The sequence below is a fragment of the Dunckerocampus dactyliophorus genome, chromosome 5, assembly GCF_027744805.1.
Source record: "Dunckerocampus dactyliophorus isolate RoL2022-P2 chromosome 5, RoL_Ddac_1.1, whole genome shotgun sequence".
Lineage (NCBI taxonomy): Eukaryota > Metazoa > Chordata > Actinopteri > Syngnathiformes > Syngnathidae > Dunckerocampus > Dunckerocampus dactyliophorus.
In genome coordinates, this window is record NC_072823.1 from 991,593 (window position 1) to 1,009,788 (window position 18,196).

Sequence of the window (18,196 nt, forward strand, 5' to 3'; positions counted from 1 at the left end):
ATCATCATTTGCCCGAGCAGTTATCAAGAATGGAGTGTCGGCTAAGAAAAATGCTCATTTGGATCAGCACCAGAAAATATTTACACCGAATCTGGATTTGAAAAGCAGTGGTTTTGCTCAACTGAGCCCTAAATCAGCAGGCCCCGGCTCCCCTACCACCCTGACTGGAATAGATGGATGCCTCATCTTCGCTCACCTGCTCAGGGCGAAGACCGGGCGGTACCCAGGTGTACTCTTCCAGTGCGCAGCCTGAGTCGTCGTCTGAGGTGGAACTGTGCTGGAAGCCGGACATCAGTTTGCTGACTTTCTGCTCCATCATGGAATCTCGCTGGTGTGCCCCGCCGCCTTGGTGGCCAGCCACCGTCGCACCCGCCAGGCTCATCAGGATCTCCCTTTTACTAGACGGAGGGAAGAAAGGGGAGAAGACGAGGAATGTTGGTCAATTAGACCATCATCGCATTTTCATCACACATTTCATGAGTCATCGTCGTATCTGAGGAAGCTTCTCTTACGCCGTACGGAAACGTTCCTGGGATTTTTTTGTTGTTGTTGGGGCGTGTTGAAAAAAAGGCCGTATAAGTAAATAGTGAATAGTTGCATCGGCTCACTGGGTGAGAAGGTTGTAATGCACAAGGCGCACCGCCGTGTGGCGCTGTAAACACACACGCAGACAGAAGTACATGAGACACTAAACCATAGAAGAAGAAAGAACGCATTCCACGGCTCGTCCAGACTTATGATGGTTTTTTACCATTTGTTGGTGTTCTTAGAACAGATAGCAAGGATCTACTGTATTATGGTCAATGTCACAGCCAATAAGGCAACAATGACAACAACTGGGGCACATGCAAAAGGTGGGGGTCAGAATGACGAAGGTAAGCGCTGGTAGAGGTTTGTGCTTCAGAAAGCACTTTTGCTGAAGTATTGCTCCTTTCATATGTCCTATAAAAGTCAGCTTTTCTGCTTGAGTGGTGCCCACACGGACTGGGGGGTACGAAGTTGACCTTTTCCGTCTTCAGAGTGCAGTCAAACGGCCCAGTTACCGTATGATTTGGGTTTTGATGAACATTTTGGTCAAAATATTGCCTCACTTTTGGAACGCTGTTGCGGTTACAGACAGTGGTTCCAAACCTCAGACATTTGACCTGAAGCCACGTACCCCCGACTCCTGCACACTTCAAACATAAACCTTTTTAGCTCCATTCACTTGAAATATTCCACACCACTCATTGGTTCATTTGTTTTATTTTATTACAGGGTTTTTTTTGTATTTGTAAGTAATCATCCCACGTATCTTTTATTATGACACCAAAAAGAAGGGTAAAGCTCAACAATCCCAAGTAGAAGAACACATCCAAGCAGCCGTGAAGCCTCATGTCCACAGTGACCATGTGAGGACTGCTCACTGTGGTCAACATAAAAGAAATCTTCAAGATGAAAATCCTCATCTAACTACTTATTTGCTGCTCTGATGCACGCAGAGCAATCAACAACTTCATGTGGTCCCGATGGCCTCACGGGGCTATGACCTTCAGCGTTTACTGGGGGGGTTTGCATCTGAGTGTGAAGCTTCTGGGATGAGATCAGCACCTCCAAATGTGAGGCCATGGTTCTCAGTGGGAAAAGGGGGGGTTGGGAATGAGGTCCTGCCCCAGGCAGAGGAGGTCAAGTATCTCGGGGTCTTGTTCACCAGTGAGGGAAGGTTGGAGCGTGAGGTCGACAGGCGGATCGGTGCAGCGTCTGCAGTAATGCGGTCGATGTACCGGACCGTCGTGGTGAAGAGAGAGCTGAGGCAAAGTTCCCGTGACCCGAACCCGGATAAGCGGAGGAAAATGGATGGATGGATGCTGATACGATGTAGATGAAGATTTGATGATCTTATTGAGTGCTAACGTGCATATTTGTTGGTACACAACCTCAAGGTAATTCATGCTAGCACGTCTACAAATCTTCTACCAGAGATTTGTGGGAACATGATCCTGTCTGTGGGTGACAAAATGTTGGGGGCCACTGTGACAGACCACCCACTGACATTTTCATCCATTCTCATCTCGTCAATAAAAAAAGTCACACATGACTTGTCAGGTTTAGTCACCAAAGAGCCACGGTTAGCTCATCACCATCTCCGTTTCTTCATTAAAGAAAGGTTGTCAACAAAATCATTTTGTCATGCTTGATGAAAGCAACCCGGGACACCAAGACAGCTCCTTCAGACTGGAAATGTGCCATGTGATCGCTGTACCGAAAATAAAAGAAACAAAGAAGATCATTCAAACATCAGGCCCGTCTCGTTTCCAAAGCCATGGAAGGCCTCATTTGTGACACCTTGACAAACACCAGCTTCTTCTACAAATGGTAGAATGGAATAATGCTCTCACAGATCTCCCAACAGGAAAGTGGATATAAAGAAGCTTTCCATCGTGCGCGGCACCACGGCCGTCTGTCAAAACTGGCTTCATTTAGTATTCAAGGAGACCCACATGGCTGGCTTTCATCTTTTAGATGACAGCAGCGTGAGACAACAGCGTGTTGTTCTTCAGCATTACCTCTATCTGCTGCTCCGATACTCTTCCTGATGACCTGGCTTCACACTTGGAGCATGACCTCCACCTGTTTGCAGGTGAGTCAACTCTTCACATTACCGTTAAAAACCCAAAGCTGCGAGACATATCTGCAGAAAGTCTGCAGTGAGACGTGGATGTTATTGAGAAACGGGCTTCTGACCGATTCTGATTTAATGCCAGCAACCCTGAGGAGATGATCGTCAACGGGAAACGAGAGCGTGAACTCATCCTCCTCTCCGCTGCATGAAAGGGGGGCTGCATTGCTGCGAGGTATATAGGTATGGAGGTGTCGTGCATGTGCAGAACCAATCATGTTTCCAGTACGGATCTTACGTGTGTAACCCGCCCTGTTTCGCACCTGCCCGCACCAGGGTTCGAATACAGGACCTTCGTAATGGGAGGCGAGGGCGCTGACCACTAGACTAAAAGCCCGGACTGTCGGCGCAGCTCTTGAGGCAGAGGGAGTGAGGTTTACCAACGTACACTCGCACAGCCTCACAGGCTGGCATCCGTTACACGTGGCTGGTACGCACGACGAACATCTCACATGTAGTTCTTGCAATCTTCATACGAAGCCCGCATGGAACACAGGTCAGTACTTTTATTGCACGTTTGATGGACGTTGGTCTTCCAACTAACGTGTGTCGGCTGTGCCGATGAAGCGAGCAGGCTCACGTTTGGTTACAGGTTGCACGTTGGGTGCACGGTGATCGTACTCCCTCATGGTCACCACAACTACCTTCTCCCCCAGCAAAAAATGCAGTGATTTTGGGAACAAAAAAATGGGACTTCTGGTTGTGACCAAGGCTCCTTGCATCAAAGCACTTACCAAGAAAGCTGCTAGATGATACATCCTGGGACTTACAACCCCTCCTCCCTCCCCGAGCATGACCCACCATCTTCAAGGCATACATACGACCATTTATGGACGCTTCTCCTATCTGGAGGCACCACAGCACTCACGCCATTTGCCAGGCTTCTGAGGGAAGCCATTGAATTATTGAAAATGGAGGTACCACGCAGAGCAGGAATACTCCCACATGAAGGGAGGAAAGTTGCACCCCTTTTTACCAACACTTCTAGATAAAACCATCCACTGAAACATCTCCAATCCTGCCTAATGAAACACCAAACGCACGCATACCTTCATCTTCAAGTCTCTCCTACATCATCGGTTTCAACTCAGCAGTTAATGCCCATTTGTGGAATAATATAAGAACTGAATGGAATACAAATCTGGTGTTACTGCTTTTCATCTGTTTGATGGCACCACCAGGCACAGAATCTGTAGATAAAATTGAGCTCCCAAGTAAAACACCCTACGCCTTGCTGGCTCACTTTTTATTGCGACTGCTAAATGACCCACCATGGGGCCGAAGAAGGTTGTGAGTGGCATCAATTTGCTAAAGAAGATGAGAAACACTATTGAATTGGTTTTCTCCTGGGTGCGCTGATTTCACACAGCAACATAGGAAGGAACACTACGCCTAGCACTAGTGGGCTGTTCAGGTTGTCTGAGAGAGTGTAGCCCGTGTTGCGGGTTCCTAAACGTAGCGTGACATCAAAGTGACCAGCAACCACCGGCTGTGAGTCCTTCTGTGTCTCAGGAGGCCGCCACAAGTGACCCGGCACTGGCTCGATCTGCTGAACCCGAGGTCTGTATAAACAGTGGCCTGACACAACAGGACCAGGCCGCCATATGGGGAATGTCCACAAGGCCGCTTTCTCTCCCTTCTTCTCTCCTTTTGATCGGGATTGTTTGTTTTCCAACCTGCCGCCGCCGCTGCCTGGCGCGGCCTTTCATCTGGCGCACGGACACGGCGATGGGAGACAGGTGAGGCAGCAGGGGGGGCTCGACGGATGCCTACAATGTCACGAAGGGAGATCAAACGCTGACCGTGTTTGCTGCATGGGGTGAGGGAAACACTATTTTTGCAAGCACGGGTGAGCTGGAGGGCTGCCAAAAATAGACTGAAAAAGCATTGAAGTTGTTTTCTCGGTGTGGTATTGAAATAAGCCACACAGACGGAAGAATCTGTTATGATGACTAAATCACCAATGAAATGAATAGCGTAGCTTTGCTTTGGCCAACACAGCAAGCATTAAACATCATACCCACACCTGGTACTGGATAAGGTCATCCAAATGTCAGACCCCCCCAGTATGATGTGGTATCAATCTCCATGTAGCCCCCCAAGACGTCCAGTTGTGCTCATTTCTCAAAGACCAATGGGCCCTAGCTGAGATCAAATAGGCCAGCGTCCAGCAGCATCCCCCACGACCCCCCCCCCCCCCCCCCTCATATGGCCAACGAGGCCAACCGGGGCCACGGAGAGACAGCTGAGAAAACCAGCCTTTGAACACAGACGTAATGGTTAAAGAGCCTGGAGATGTGCACGCACTGCTTCACTTTACTGCTGCACGCCACACCCTTCTAGCGTGATTAGGGGGCTTTAGAACCCCCCATGGTTGGCGAGATTATGCAAAATGCATTATTGATGGAACATTTATGTGTTGTAAATCCAACTAGTAGCACTGCCTTGCTTGATTTGGCACCAAAACACGTTAGCATTGGCACATGTTGGAAAAGCAGCAGGGTTGCTTTAAACAGGAAACATAATAAAATAATAAAGCAAGCATGTGTTTGTGGTGCACATCAACACCATCGAAAAATCACACGCTGGCTCGGGTGTCCTAACTTTTTCCACCCAAGGCTGAAAAGTCAAAGGATGCCAAGCCATGTGCTGTAATATACTGTGCTATACTGTACTGTACTGTACTGCACTATACTGTACTGTACTGTACTGTGCTATACTGTACTGTACTGTACTGCACTATACTGTACTGTACTGTACTGTGCTATACTGTACTGTACTGTACTGTACTGTGCTATACTGTACTGTGCTGTAATATACTGTGCTATACTGTACTGTACTGTACTGCACTATACTGTACTGTACTGTACTGCACTATACTGTGCTATACTGTACTGTGCTATACTGTACTGTACTGTACTGTGCTATACTGTACTGTACTGTACTGCACTATACTGTGCTATACTGTACTGTGCTATACTGTACTGCACTATACTGTGCTATACTGTACTGTGCTATACTGTACTGTACTGTACTGCACTATACTGTACTGTACTGTACTGCACTATACTGTACTGTACTGTACTGTGCTATACTGTACTGTACTGCACTATACTGTGCTATACTGTACTGTGCTATACTGTACTGTACTGTACTGCACTATACTGTGCTATACTGTACTGTGCTATACTGTACTGTACTGTACTGTGCTATACTGTACTGCACTATACTGTGCTATACTGTACTGTGCTATACTGTACTGCACTATACTGTGCTATACTGTACTGCACTATACTGTGCTATACTGTACTGTGCTATACTGTACTGTACTGTACTGTGCTATACTGTACTGCACTATACTGTGCTATACTGTACTGTGCTATACTGTACTGTACTGTACTGCACTATACTGTACTGTACTGTACTGCACTATACTGTACTGTACTGTACTGTGCTATACTGTACTGTACTGTACTGCACTATACTGTGCTATACTGTACTGTGCTATACTGTACTGTACTGTACTGCACTATACTGTACTGTACTGTACTGTGCTATACTGTACTGTACTGTACTGCACTATACTGTGCTATACTGTACTGTGCTATACTGTACTGTACTGTACTGCACTATACTGTACTGTACTGTACTGTGCTATACTGTACTGTACTGTACTGCACTATACTGTACTGTACTGTACTGTGCTATACTGTACTGTACTGTACTGTACTGTACTGTGCTATACTGTACTGTGCTGTAATATACTGTGCTATACTGTACTGTACTGTACTGCACTATACTGTACTGTACTGTACTGCACTATACTGTGCTATACTGTACTGTGCTATACTGTACTGTACTGTACTGCACTATACTGTGCTATACTGTACTGTGCTATACTGTACTGTGCTATACTGTACTGTACTGTACTGCACTATACTGTGCTATACTGTACTGTGCTATACTGTACTGCACTATACTGTGCTATACTGTACTGTGCTATACTGTACTGTACTGTACTGTGCTATACTGTACTGCACTATACTGTGCTATACTGTACTGTGCTATACTGTACTGTACTGTACTGCACTATACTGTACTGTACTGTACTGCACTATACTGTACTGTACTGTACTGTGCTATACTGTACTGTACTGCACTATACTGTGCTATACTGTACTGTGCTATACTGTACTGTACTGTACTGCACTATACTGTGCTATACTGTACTGTGCTATACTGTACTGTACTGTACTGTGCTATACTGTACTGTACTGTACTGCACTATACTGTGCTATACTGTACTGTGCTATACTGTACTGCACTATACTGTGCTATACTGTACTGCACTATACTGTGCTATACTGTACTGTGCTATACTGTACTGTACTGTACTGTGCTATACTGTACTGCACTATACTGTGCTATACTGTACTGTGCTATACTGTACTGTACTGTACTGCACTATACTGTACTGTACTGTACTGCACTATACTGTACTGTACTGTACTGTGCTATACTGTACTGTACTGTACTGCACTATACTGTGCTATACTGTACTGTGCTATACTGTACTGTACTGCACTATACTGTACTGTACTGTACTGTGCTATACTGTACTGTACTGTACTGCACTATACTGTGCTATACTGTACTGTGCTATACTGTACTGTACTGTACTGCACTATACTGTACTGTACTGTACTGTGCTATACTGTACTGTACTGTACTGCACTATACTGTACTGTACTGTACTGTGCTATACTGTACTGTACTGTACTGTACTGTACTGTGCTATACTGTACTGTGCTGTAATATACTGTGCTATACTGTACTGTACTGTACTGCACTATACTGTACTGTACTGTACTGCACTATACTGTGCTATACTGTACTGTGCTATACTGTACTGTACTGTACTGTGCTATACTGTACTGTACTGTACTGCACTATACTGTACTGTACTGTACTGCACTATACTGTACTGTACTGTACTGTGCTATACTGTACTGTACTGTACTGCACTATACTGTGCTATACTGTACTGTGCTATACTGTACTGTACTGTACTGCACTATACTGTGCTATACTGTACTGTGCTATACTGTACTGTACTGTACTGCACTATACTGTGCTATACTGTACTGTGCTATACTGTACTGTACTGTAGATATGCTGATGTGCTTTTAGATGTGGAAAAACAGCCTGCATCTCAGCTTTGTGTTATCTGTGAAAAATGATGTATGATGATTTTTTGAAGTGCTCGCTGCAGAGGGACGTCCTCGTTGTGAATGCTTGTCTGCTTTGTTGCACAAAATGTCAAGTCAAGCGCCTTGGCTCCCATGAATCACCTGTGATGTCCCACACAATGGAACCCACTGCTAGCTTGTCCCATCAAGAGCTTGTTTATCTCACCTTTTCTCTGTTTTTTGGGTGTCTTATCTCATAGGTGTTTAAAGCCCACAAAGGCAGATGACCTGTCGTCAATCCCTTGCAAGTTCCACCAAAATAACCTGCAACAATGCGGCCCAGGAGGTACTGTAGCTCACAAGAGGCGGGTTCTGACCACCGAGACTGAGCAGATGTTTAGTCTTGATGAGATGTTTCATGTGGAATCCAGGATGTTCCTGGTGTCTGCTCACATTTTCTACTCCTTTCCTTGCAGCTCATTTCCTACCACTTGTGCATCCCATGCTTCCCTGAATGGCGGAAGCAGTGACCCCGCCCCCTTGGCCATGCTTAGCTTGGCTTAGCTCATCACTTCAACTCCCCCCCGCCCTGTGAACAAGGAGGCTATGTTTTGTGAAACTACTTCTAATGTCCCTCCTTCTCACCTCAGACCATCACTGACCGCCACCCCCCCACATCCCTCCACCCACACTAGCCAGACCCCTGCAGTCCTGAATGTTAACAACCCCTGCGCTCCTTTGTGAAGGTGCTTGTTAACATGGCTTTGGAAACTCCAGGCCTGCATAGCTAACTCACCTGCCCACTGAGGGCAAAGGACAGTTTGGGGGGGGCACCCTTTGATTGTAGCTAAAGTAGGGTGACTGACAGGAAATACACATCAAAACCAAACAAGGAAGTAGATCCAATTGCAAGGTTAAGGCCTCGTCCACACAGAAACGTGCCTGGCATTTGAATTAGGAAAAGAGTTGGCATTAGTAAATAGTCACATTCAGAAGAGAAGGCATCACTGGGTGAGAAGGATGTAATACACAAGGCACACCTGCGTGTGGCGCTGTAAACACACACGCAGGCGGAACCACGTGACACACCAAACCGTAGAAGAAGAAAGCGTCATCTTCCGCTTGCCAAGGCTCATCCAGACTTAGGACAAAGTGGAGTCATTTTGGAGAAAAAGACAATAATTAAGAGGAGAATGTGGACTGGGGTGCGTCATGTTCGGCCAAATGTTCACACATTATGTTGGCTTGCTGTCAAAGCTCACTTCCGGTCACGTGGAGAAAGAATGCTCGTCTCCGCGGAAACGACAAGACGGTGTTTCCAGACTTTCCAACTCCTCAAAACAGCCTTTCAGGTCACCCAGACGTTGTTTCCGTGCGGGTGAAGGCTGAAAGCATAAAACACTGACAACCTTCCTGTGTGGGTCGCGCCTCACAGCATGGCGTCCTCTCAAGTCCACACAGCAGAGCGTTGGCTTAGCAAGCTTCAGTGAGGCTGCTGAGGAAAGAGAAGCAGCTTCTGCTCTGAATCACCGTCTGTGCTCGGCTAGGATGCCGGTGATGGACGTGCACACAAACCTGACACAGGACTCTCAGTCTCAGTCCACGTGTTGAACTTGGCTGCTGCTGGCTCGCCTTTGCTGGACCCTGAAAGCAGCATTTTCTCTTTGCTGCTTTTATGTCTGACAAGATAGCTTTCAAACACCATGCAAGCATTTCAAGGCTCGCATGGCCACCTAGCAGGGAAAAACACCTGGGTAGAACCCGAAAGCTCTTATGTGTGCACTCGAATGTGGTGGACAAATGACAGCAACCCAGCCTCTCAACCTGACAGGAGTTGACCTTTTTGCGGTCCAAGGAGTTTTTCCAAGGCCGACGTCCCCACCTAGATCTACACGAGACCACCCGCAAGTTCGTGAACATTCTGATACCCTCAACATCATCTGCTTGACTTTTCCCTGTCACTGAGAGGCTCCTCTGTTGTTCTTACCTCAGTTGGGGCCACCTCTCCCGAGGCAAGAAGGAAAGGGGATCTTATCAGCCGTCTGTCTGAGTTCCTTCTGCAACTCCTCTGCTGCATGCGTACTACACATGACCCTCAGCGCTCTTAGTCCAGGCTGGAAGTCGTAGCAGTCAGCTGCCTCCACTGTACCAGAGCCATGGCACAAGACTGGGAGTGTTTGGGAGGTTTTGGGAGGTGTTTGCATGCGCAGGAGCACAACCAGATGGCCTTCCCCAACCCTTGTCTTTCCCACTTACCCAAAGCCACCACCCCCTTGCCCTTGGTCCGGCCCTCTTAACCTCCCAGCAGCCAGTCACAGCAGGGTAATACCATTTCCTCGCAAGAAACAAGAAATGACATTTTAAGCGTCTAGCAGACGTGTAGAAGAACATCATCGCTCACATTGTGTTTCCTGTGCAGCCACCTGCTGCTAGGCAGACTTCACATTGGGCTCAACATGCCAGGAAAACAAAAACTCTTCACTTATCTTCCAACGAGCTGATGAAATGAATCCATGGCTGGCTATGAAAGCATCATGAGTGGACATCATGAGCAGTTCTTTTCCCTGTGCAGCCACTTGTTGCTAGGCAGAATGGGGTGCGGTCATAACTGTGCTATGACTGGCTGAGCAAAGGACATGCCCCGTTTTCATGTCCTCTCCTGGTTGTCTTTTGTTTATATTTTTAGAAATATGTGAAAATGCCCTGGTTTTCGTTGGGCTATTAAATTAATTTAGTTACATCGTTTCATATTTTTTAGCCTAAGCTTCACTATCAAACTTTTTCATAATATATTATTTAAATCACTGCTGTTTCCTTATTGACTATGGACAATTATTATTATTAATTTAAAAAAAAGCATATTCAAGCACATTTAACATATTTTTTGCCTAATTGAAGCATAAACATGGTTAAATGAAATAAAACACAAATACAGTATAAGGCATTCAGAAGACTCCATTAAAGACGCTGTGATGATATGTGGCCACCAGGTGTCAGTAAAGTGACATTGATGAGTCACCAGACACCACAGGAAGAACTCGATGTGACTCTCCCAAATCTGACGTATGTGAGTCTACGTTGTGTCGGCTGGCAGTTGGGATAGTCGTCTTTTAAGACAGCAAACAAGGTTAGCATCTTGTAAAGCAGCGTAGGACTTTACAAGGATGATGGGTTGAATCCACGTATCGAGTATAGAAGCAACAACAAGTATGAAGCTTTTAGAAGCTGTTACGTTTGTGCCGATGATGCCGGGAAGTGAACAAAGAAAGCATTTTATTTTTGTCAAAGATGACAGAAAGAAAGGAAAAAGCCAGCCTTACGATCGGCGTTTACATGTGCACACATTTTACCTCTGCATTATCCCGCAATTAGCTGTGGCAATACGTGTCATTTATTGATGTATTTGTTGATGGCATGCCTGAAAAGCATAAAGGCTACTTTGTACACTGCCTGTGTTCTCTTTACACAGAAATTCCACACTCGACATGCAATTCGTGGCCAAATATGGTGCGCTTTGGCACTAAATGCTGACACACCCGCACAACTTATTATACACATTACCGGGCAAACGTTTTAGAACCCTCCGATTTGTGTGGAGGAAAAAGTGTTAAGATGGGGTCTCTCTTCCGTTGATCTTTCCCTTTTTCTTGCCATTGTTGTAGCAACAGATGACCTTCTGCAGTACAATGCTGTTGTTGGCCAGGGTGTAGTACCACAGTGTGTTTGTATGCAGACAGAGGAGGTAGTAAGTACTCCTGTAGGAATGACTTGCACCAACTGCCAAGGCTTCATCAACCTCCATTTCTGCACAACAGCTTTAATTGTTGAGCCCTTCTGTGGTCCCTGAAACAGAATCATTCTGAAATCCACATGACTTTTCACTTTTACCACCACCCTTTACCACCTTTACCACCAATTTACCCACTGGCATGCAAAACTGCGTGCCTCTGGAGGGACGAAGTGGTTGACTTCTTTTTACACTTGTGTGACAGTCCAAAACATTAAAAAATGAGAATAACAAAGACGCCACACGTTGCGCCTTTGTTATTCATTGTTCACGCTGAGACCGAATACTTGCTTCTATGTATGTTGCACCAATAGTAGTAATAGTGCTTTGCTTCTTTTTCCACTTGACCATGGAATTTACAGTATGTCCATTTCCATTGTCCCCTATTGTGAAATAACAATGGAATGTCATGAGACAGTGATACACTTATAGTTGGGCTGCACAATGAGGGCATTATGACATCTTACCAATAAATCCCATAACGTAAAAAATAGCTCTGATGACCCGTAATTTAGAAAAAGAACGCTCCAATGATACCCGTACGGCAGGTTAGCAAATCAAGCGTCATTTTTTCTCCTGCCCATGATGCTAACAGTCTGTCCTAACTTCCTCTGAGCTCGCTTGTAAACAAACGTTCACTTTCTGAGGAAGACATTTTGTGTGCTAGTTGTACCAAATGTTCTATGATGAGGGGAAAAAACCCACAGAGCACACAAGAAACCTCATCAGCCACCTGAAACATTTGAAAAGGTTTGCCAGAGATCTCTGTGACAGCACAGCGGCTGGTCGGAGCGTGCGCCCGAATACAGTGCACCACCTCACCAGTTGTTGGTTGTCAGTATCATATCGATCTTGAGAAGCAGAAGGTTATCAGTATCAGTTTGAAAAACAGATATGGTGCATGTCTAATTTCTAGTATATGGTTTCACATTTACAGGCGGCACTCTCAGGGCAACCCTAACTGCCAAGTCGCCCACTGTGAAAATGACACCCCCGCTTTAGTAGAACACTCGTCCTTGTTTCAGTCACTTTCTTAGTCTGCAAAGCCACTGTTGCCAAATAGCCTGACTTTAAATGTCCACTTAAGTGGATATAAGATTGGTGGGTGGTCTTTGCAGCCACTTTTCATGTGAAAGTAATACACTAAGTAACTGCCGTGTCTTGGGAGCAAATATGAGGTAGTGAAGGAAAAAGGGTAAAAAGTACCACAGTATCGGTGCAGCGTGGGACAAAGTTACATGGTGCGTTCAAGGACCGTCAAACAAAGTGGAATAACTACATTCTGGTGCAGTTGGGTTCACTTAAGCTGATGGAAATACTGTACAAGCGGTCATATGTAAGAGAAAATACATTGGAAGTGCTGTCCCGCTACTCTGCGCTCTTTAAAAGTCTATTTTACATTTACATCTGGAATATCTGAGTTACGTAACATTTTGTGAATGCTGTCCTTTTTTAGGAATACGAGGTGTGTGAGAAAAGTTCCAGGACTGTTCATGATGACCACATTCTTCCACGTGAGGGGCATCGTCCACTGAGAGATCAGATGATCAGCCAGTACATCTACAAAGAGATCCTGCAGCGTTTGTGTCTTTCAGTCCATAAGAAGAGGCAAGAGTTGCAGCAGGACAACGTGTGTCTGCTCACAACGCCCTGAGTATTCACACTCCCTGGCTGAGAAGAACATCACCGTGTTGGAGCAACCTCCCTACACCCAACCTGACTCAGCTCAAGATGGTCATCAAGAAGACACGTTTTCAAGACGTGGATGACATCAAGATGGCTTGAAGCTGCAAAGGGTCCAGGAAGAAGTCTTCCAGGAGTGCATGAAGGCGTTGCAGAGAAGCAAATCAGACTTCAGCGGGATTACTTGTAGCTTGGAGCTGACACACCTGGTATGTTCCTCCCGGCCTAGCCTTTGGACCCATGGCAAAGCTACCAGTGTGAACGCTAAGCAAACAGCGCCAAAGTGTCTTTTTTTATATTTTTGGCCCAGACCAGAGTACCGAAGCACAAGTGTGGGAGACCCTAAGATCCGGTTCTCGGTTGACCTCTCAGATAGTTGACTACTCTAAAGTTGCAAAAGTCACGCATCCTGATGCTTGGCCCTTGTGAGAGCAGCAGATGAGCAATAAATCCACGGCCCCCGGGGCTTTACGACCCATTCCCCCGTTTCAGAGCCACAATGACCTGAACAGCACCGAACACCTGGTCTGCACCTTCTTACCGGTGTAAAAAATAAAAGCCAGTAGCAGCGAGGTAGCCACCACCAGCATGTCCTGGCAATGACAGGACGTGGTCATCGACATCGGCACCCCACGATAAAGCCGCATTCCTCGCTGGTCCAAACACGTCCGCCATGAGACGAAGCCGTGAAAGGAAGCATCCGGTCAAGGATAGGCCGCAGCCTGATGTCATCTCCTTCAATGAAAGTCCCAAGACGGGTCATAACTCTGGGCGGTGGAGGAGCAAAGGGAAGGTCAGTCTTTAACTTGAATGCTTCTCACTTGTGTGTCGGCTACCTTATAAAAAGTAGGCATTCTCCAGCTTTCCAATGACTTGCCAACGGGTATTAGCAGGACACAGGCGGGACAAAAGCAGGGCTATAAAGGCCAATAAAAGTCTATCACGCTACTGTAACAACAATCCACTTTTACGCCTTGAAAGCGGGAGGAAAAGGTCAACTGCTGGGGCAGCCAGCGTCTTGATATTGACTTAGCTGACAACCTCAGGTCAGACTGGGAGGCTTGTTAGCCCCATAACCCTCACCTAACCCCCCTCTTTTTTCTTCCTGTTTCACTGCTGACAAGCTGCAGGCTGAAGGTTCCTTATTTCCTCACTTTCAGCTCAACTCTGCAAAGATGTTCAAGAAAAAGGGCCTTGGAATGTTAGCACTTCTGACTGCTAACAGGTTGCAATAAGTAGGGTGACCAAAGGTTCTGTTTTACCAGGACATGTCCTGTGTTCACATCCTGTCCCGGCCGTGTCCTGACTTTTTTACTTTTTTTTTTTTTTTGCAAATTGCTGAAAATGTCCTGGTTTTCATTGTTTTCATGAAATGGAGGCACTTGTAATCCCTGTGAATTAGTCAAATTTGCCAAAAAGCCAAAGAAAAAGCAAAACATGCATCCTTCATCTTCTGAAGCTTATTGAATGAATTCATGTCCCATAAAATTGGGGACATCATGCACAACTGTGGTTGAAATTCCCAAGATGTTGTTCTTGTGACTTTTTCCTGACAATATTGCTTCAATTCCAAAAGTGAACAAGCATTGGACCTCAGATTCCAGTGTCCTGCTTTTGGAATCATTTTTCCTTCTGTCTTTGGTTGTAGATAGTATTTAGTAATATACAGTAAGCATGTTCTATGCATCCCGAGGAGGACTACTTGGAGTGTATTAGGCGCCATTGTCACAGTGGTTTTGATTCCGTGACCATTTATCAGCTCATCTACGACGGCCGTTGTACACTCTGTCACAGTTTTGTTTTTATTTTTTGATGAAACCCAATAAACACGACAGGAAGTTGCCGTTTCTCCCTCTAGCTGTGCACGAGCGCACCGTCGTGGTGCAGCTGGTTGGAAGATGCAGTCAAGGTCGGCGCTTATGCTGCCCTCTTCTTCTGACAACTACTGACTTTCACAACAAAGCCGAGCATTGTGGGTTGACTGTTGCTAGGCTACGCAAAGTGTTGCATTGACGGTTCGTACTACAGAAGGAATTTTTTTGTTTTGTTTTTTTGTTTGTAGATGTCCCGCGGTGTGGGCCGCTTTGGGTGGCTCCTGGGCCGCATGTGGCCTGCAGGCAGGTCATTGGATAGAGCTGGTCTACACCGAGGACTCTGATCTTTCATTTAGCTTTATGGATATTGGCCTAAAAATGATATTGATTCATATCAGCATGTGAGTGATGACAACTTGCTAGCTCAGTATAAAGTTATTTCCCAGTTTGTTGGGATTGTAAATACGCAATTTGCAATGAAATGATTCCTGATCCCACTTCACCGTTTCACAGGGTTTCATACTTTGCACTTTGTTCTTCCACGGATGTTTGTGCCACATTGGAATGTGCAGCTTTCCAGATGGCATCATTGCCAGCATTATTGAATTACTCAGTTGACTGAGCTGTCTTACATGTTGACACTGGGAGGACATGTTGTTTTACTTGACCATTTTGTTGAGACAAAATAAATATGGCACTTTTTCTGTTACTTGTGTTCTCTTGTTGTGTGTGTATTTGTGAAAAGCATGCAGGGGCCTCACAGTAAGAGAAGCATCATGTGTTGATCACGTGACATCAGTTTGAGGGAAGAGCTGCTGCCAATATCGGTATCGGTAATGAATTTGCACATAGACTGGCTAACGAGGTGATGTGAAGCATCGTGAAGGAAACATACGCCTCAGCTGGCATCGCAGCTCATTGGCACTCCTCACCAAACACGGCGGAGACGCAGGGTCGTGAGCTGGCCATATTTCACCCCCAACTTGACACCCTCTCACCTAGTTGTAAAAGTGGGAGCTCATTGGGAACAATGGCAAGTGGAGCAGTTAAAGGGAGGAAGCCCTTTATTTGAGGACACGATAAGTCAAGAAAAGCCTGCGGCTGTCTGTCACAAGGAGAGGACGCAGGATGAATGGGCTGCGATGCAACACGACTACGCTGGTTCTGCCATGTGTGGTCTCCCTGGACCAACCGGGAGTACCAAAGTGTGCCATTCTGCCAGGTTTCAACATGGCTGTGGAAAAGGCGCCCCCTCGCCATCCTTCATTAGCTTTTCACCTCATGCTTTGAGGAACTGTCCTCATATGGCGCCCATATCCATAGTACAGCAGGCAACCATCAGACACACGTGGAAGTGTTTTGACCCCCACGGAAGCACACATTAGGAGGCAAAGTGCAGAATCAGTCAGGCTGCATAGTCAGGATCCCACTAATGATTTACATTCCTGGAGAAAGACCTCACCTTCTTGCAGCCTTCTAATGAAGCACATGCCTGTATCCAGCCATACGCACAAGCTTCTCAAGCACCCAAAGTACACTTGGATACACTCTCAAGTAGTCAGTGTACAGCTTGTATCGCAGTATAGATGTACTATCCACTGAAAGTGAGTCAACGCACATCCATGATTGTCTGGCAGCACAACAGCAACACAGTAATCCCTCGTTTTTTGCACTTTCATTGCTTCCAAACCACAAAAAGTACATTTCTGCAAAGTGGGATCCAATACTAGTAAACAAAATATTTTTGTAGTTATGGCACAGAAAACATTTGTATGATCTTCTAAACTCTTCTAAACTCTTCTAAAAATCCTTTCAAAGCACTTCATAACAATAGGAGTGAGTGCTATAGGGCGATAGTCATTCAAGCAGGTCACGTTGCTCTTCTTGGGTACGGGCACTATGGTGGTGGACTTAAAGCAGGTCGGTACAGATGCTTGTGCAAGCGACAGGTTAAATATGTCAGCAAGCACATCAGCTAGCTCTGATGAGCAAACCCGAAGTGCACGTCCTGAGATGTTGTCTGGGCCTGCTGCTTTTCGTGGGTTTGTTTTGTTCAGAACCCTGCGCACATCAGCTGATGTCACCATGAGAGGTGAGTCCTGTGTGCTCCCCAAGTCCAGCCACCCTCTCTGCTCATCAGGAGTTTGGGTGTCAAAGCGGGCATAGAACTCATTCAGCTCATCTGGAAGTGTGGTTTGGCTGGACGTGGCTACGCTACTCCGCTGTTGATAGTCTGTGATGTGCTGGAGCCCCGCCCACATGCGCCGAGGGTCTGAGGTGGAATAGTAGCCCTCCAGCTTCTGTCTGTACTGTCTTTTGGCCTCTCGTATGGACCTCCTCAGGTCATATCTGGCCTTTTTGTAGTCATCAGCGGTGCCCATGACAAATGCAGTCGAACGAGCACGTAGCTTAGCCCTTACATCACAGTTCATCCACTGTTTTTGGTTAGGGTATTTTCTGTAATACTTGGTGGTGGTAACAGTCTCTATGCATGTGCTAATGTAGCCAGTAACAGCAGAAGCATATTCATCCAAATCAACAGTACAATCTTCCCTCCCCGCTGCAGTTTTAAACACATCCCAGTTTGTGCAGCCAAAGCAGTCCTGAAGTACTTGATCAGTTTCTTCATTCCACACTTTAACTGCTGTACTTACAGGGGGAGCTTGTTTAAGAAGTTGTCTGTATGTTGGATAAAGGAATATGGAGATGTGGTCAGCCTTTCCAAAGTGGGGTCTTGGAACAGCCTTCAAAGCACCTTTCATGTTGCAGTAGACTTGGTCCAGGATGTTATTTTCCCTTGTGGGAAAGCTCACATGCTGGTAATATTTGGGGAGGACAGTCCTGAGGTTACAGTGGTTGAAATCGCCAGACATAATGAATACAGCGTCTGGGTGTTTGGTCTCGTGTTTATCAATGATGTCATGCAGGAGGCCTAGTGCGTTAGCGGTGTTAGCGCGTGGTGGGATGTAAACAGCAGTTAAATACACAGCACTGAACTTAGAAATGAAATAAGAGTAAATAAGCCATTCAAGACGTAAGTAAAACTCCTGCTCGTGTTCCCCGA

At 46.1% G+C, this 18,196-nt stretch overlaps 2 protein-coding genes across 8 annotated transcripts in view; one reads left to right on the forward strand and one right to left on the reverse strand.

The window, feature by feature from the left end:
- The window catches only part of LOC129180903 (periphilin-1-like), a 71,020-nt gene extending 54,906 nt beyond the window's left edge, over positions 1 to 16,114 (forward strand). For all 5 annotated transcript variants that reach the window (XM_054775222.1, XM_054775226.1, XM_054775220.1 and 2 more), the window contains one exon: positions 13,092 to 16,114. In XM_054775222.1, coding sequence (XP_054631197.1) covers positions 13,092 to 13,289 — 198 coding nt within the window. In that variant the 3' untranslated portion in view covers positions 13,290 to 16,114. The remainder of the gene's footprint in view (positions 1 to 13,091) is intronic.
- Positions 1 to 18,196, reverse strand: part of LOC129180902 (prickle-like protein 1) — a 40,819-nt gene that overhangs the window by 16,317 nt on the left and 6,306 nt on the right. For all 3 annotated transcript variants that reach the window (XM_054775218.1, XM_054775219.1, XM_054775217.1), the window contains exon 2: positions 197 to 398. In XM_054775218.1, coding sequence (XP_054631193.1) covers positions 197 to 382 — 186 coding nt within the window. In that variant the 5' untranslated portion in view covers positions 383 to 398. The remainder of the gene's footprint in view (positions 1 to 196; positions 399 to 18,196) is intronic.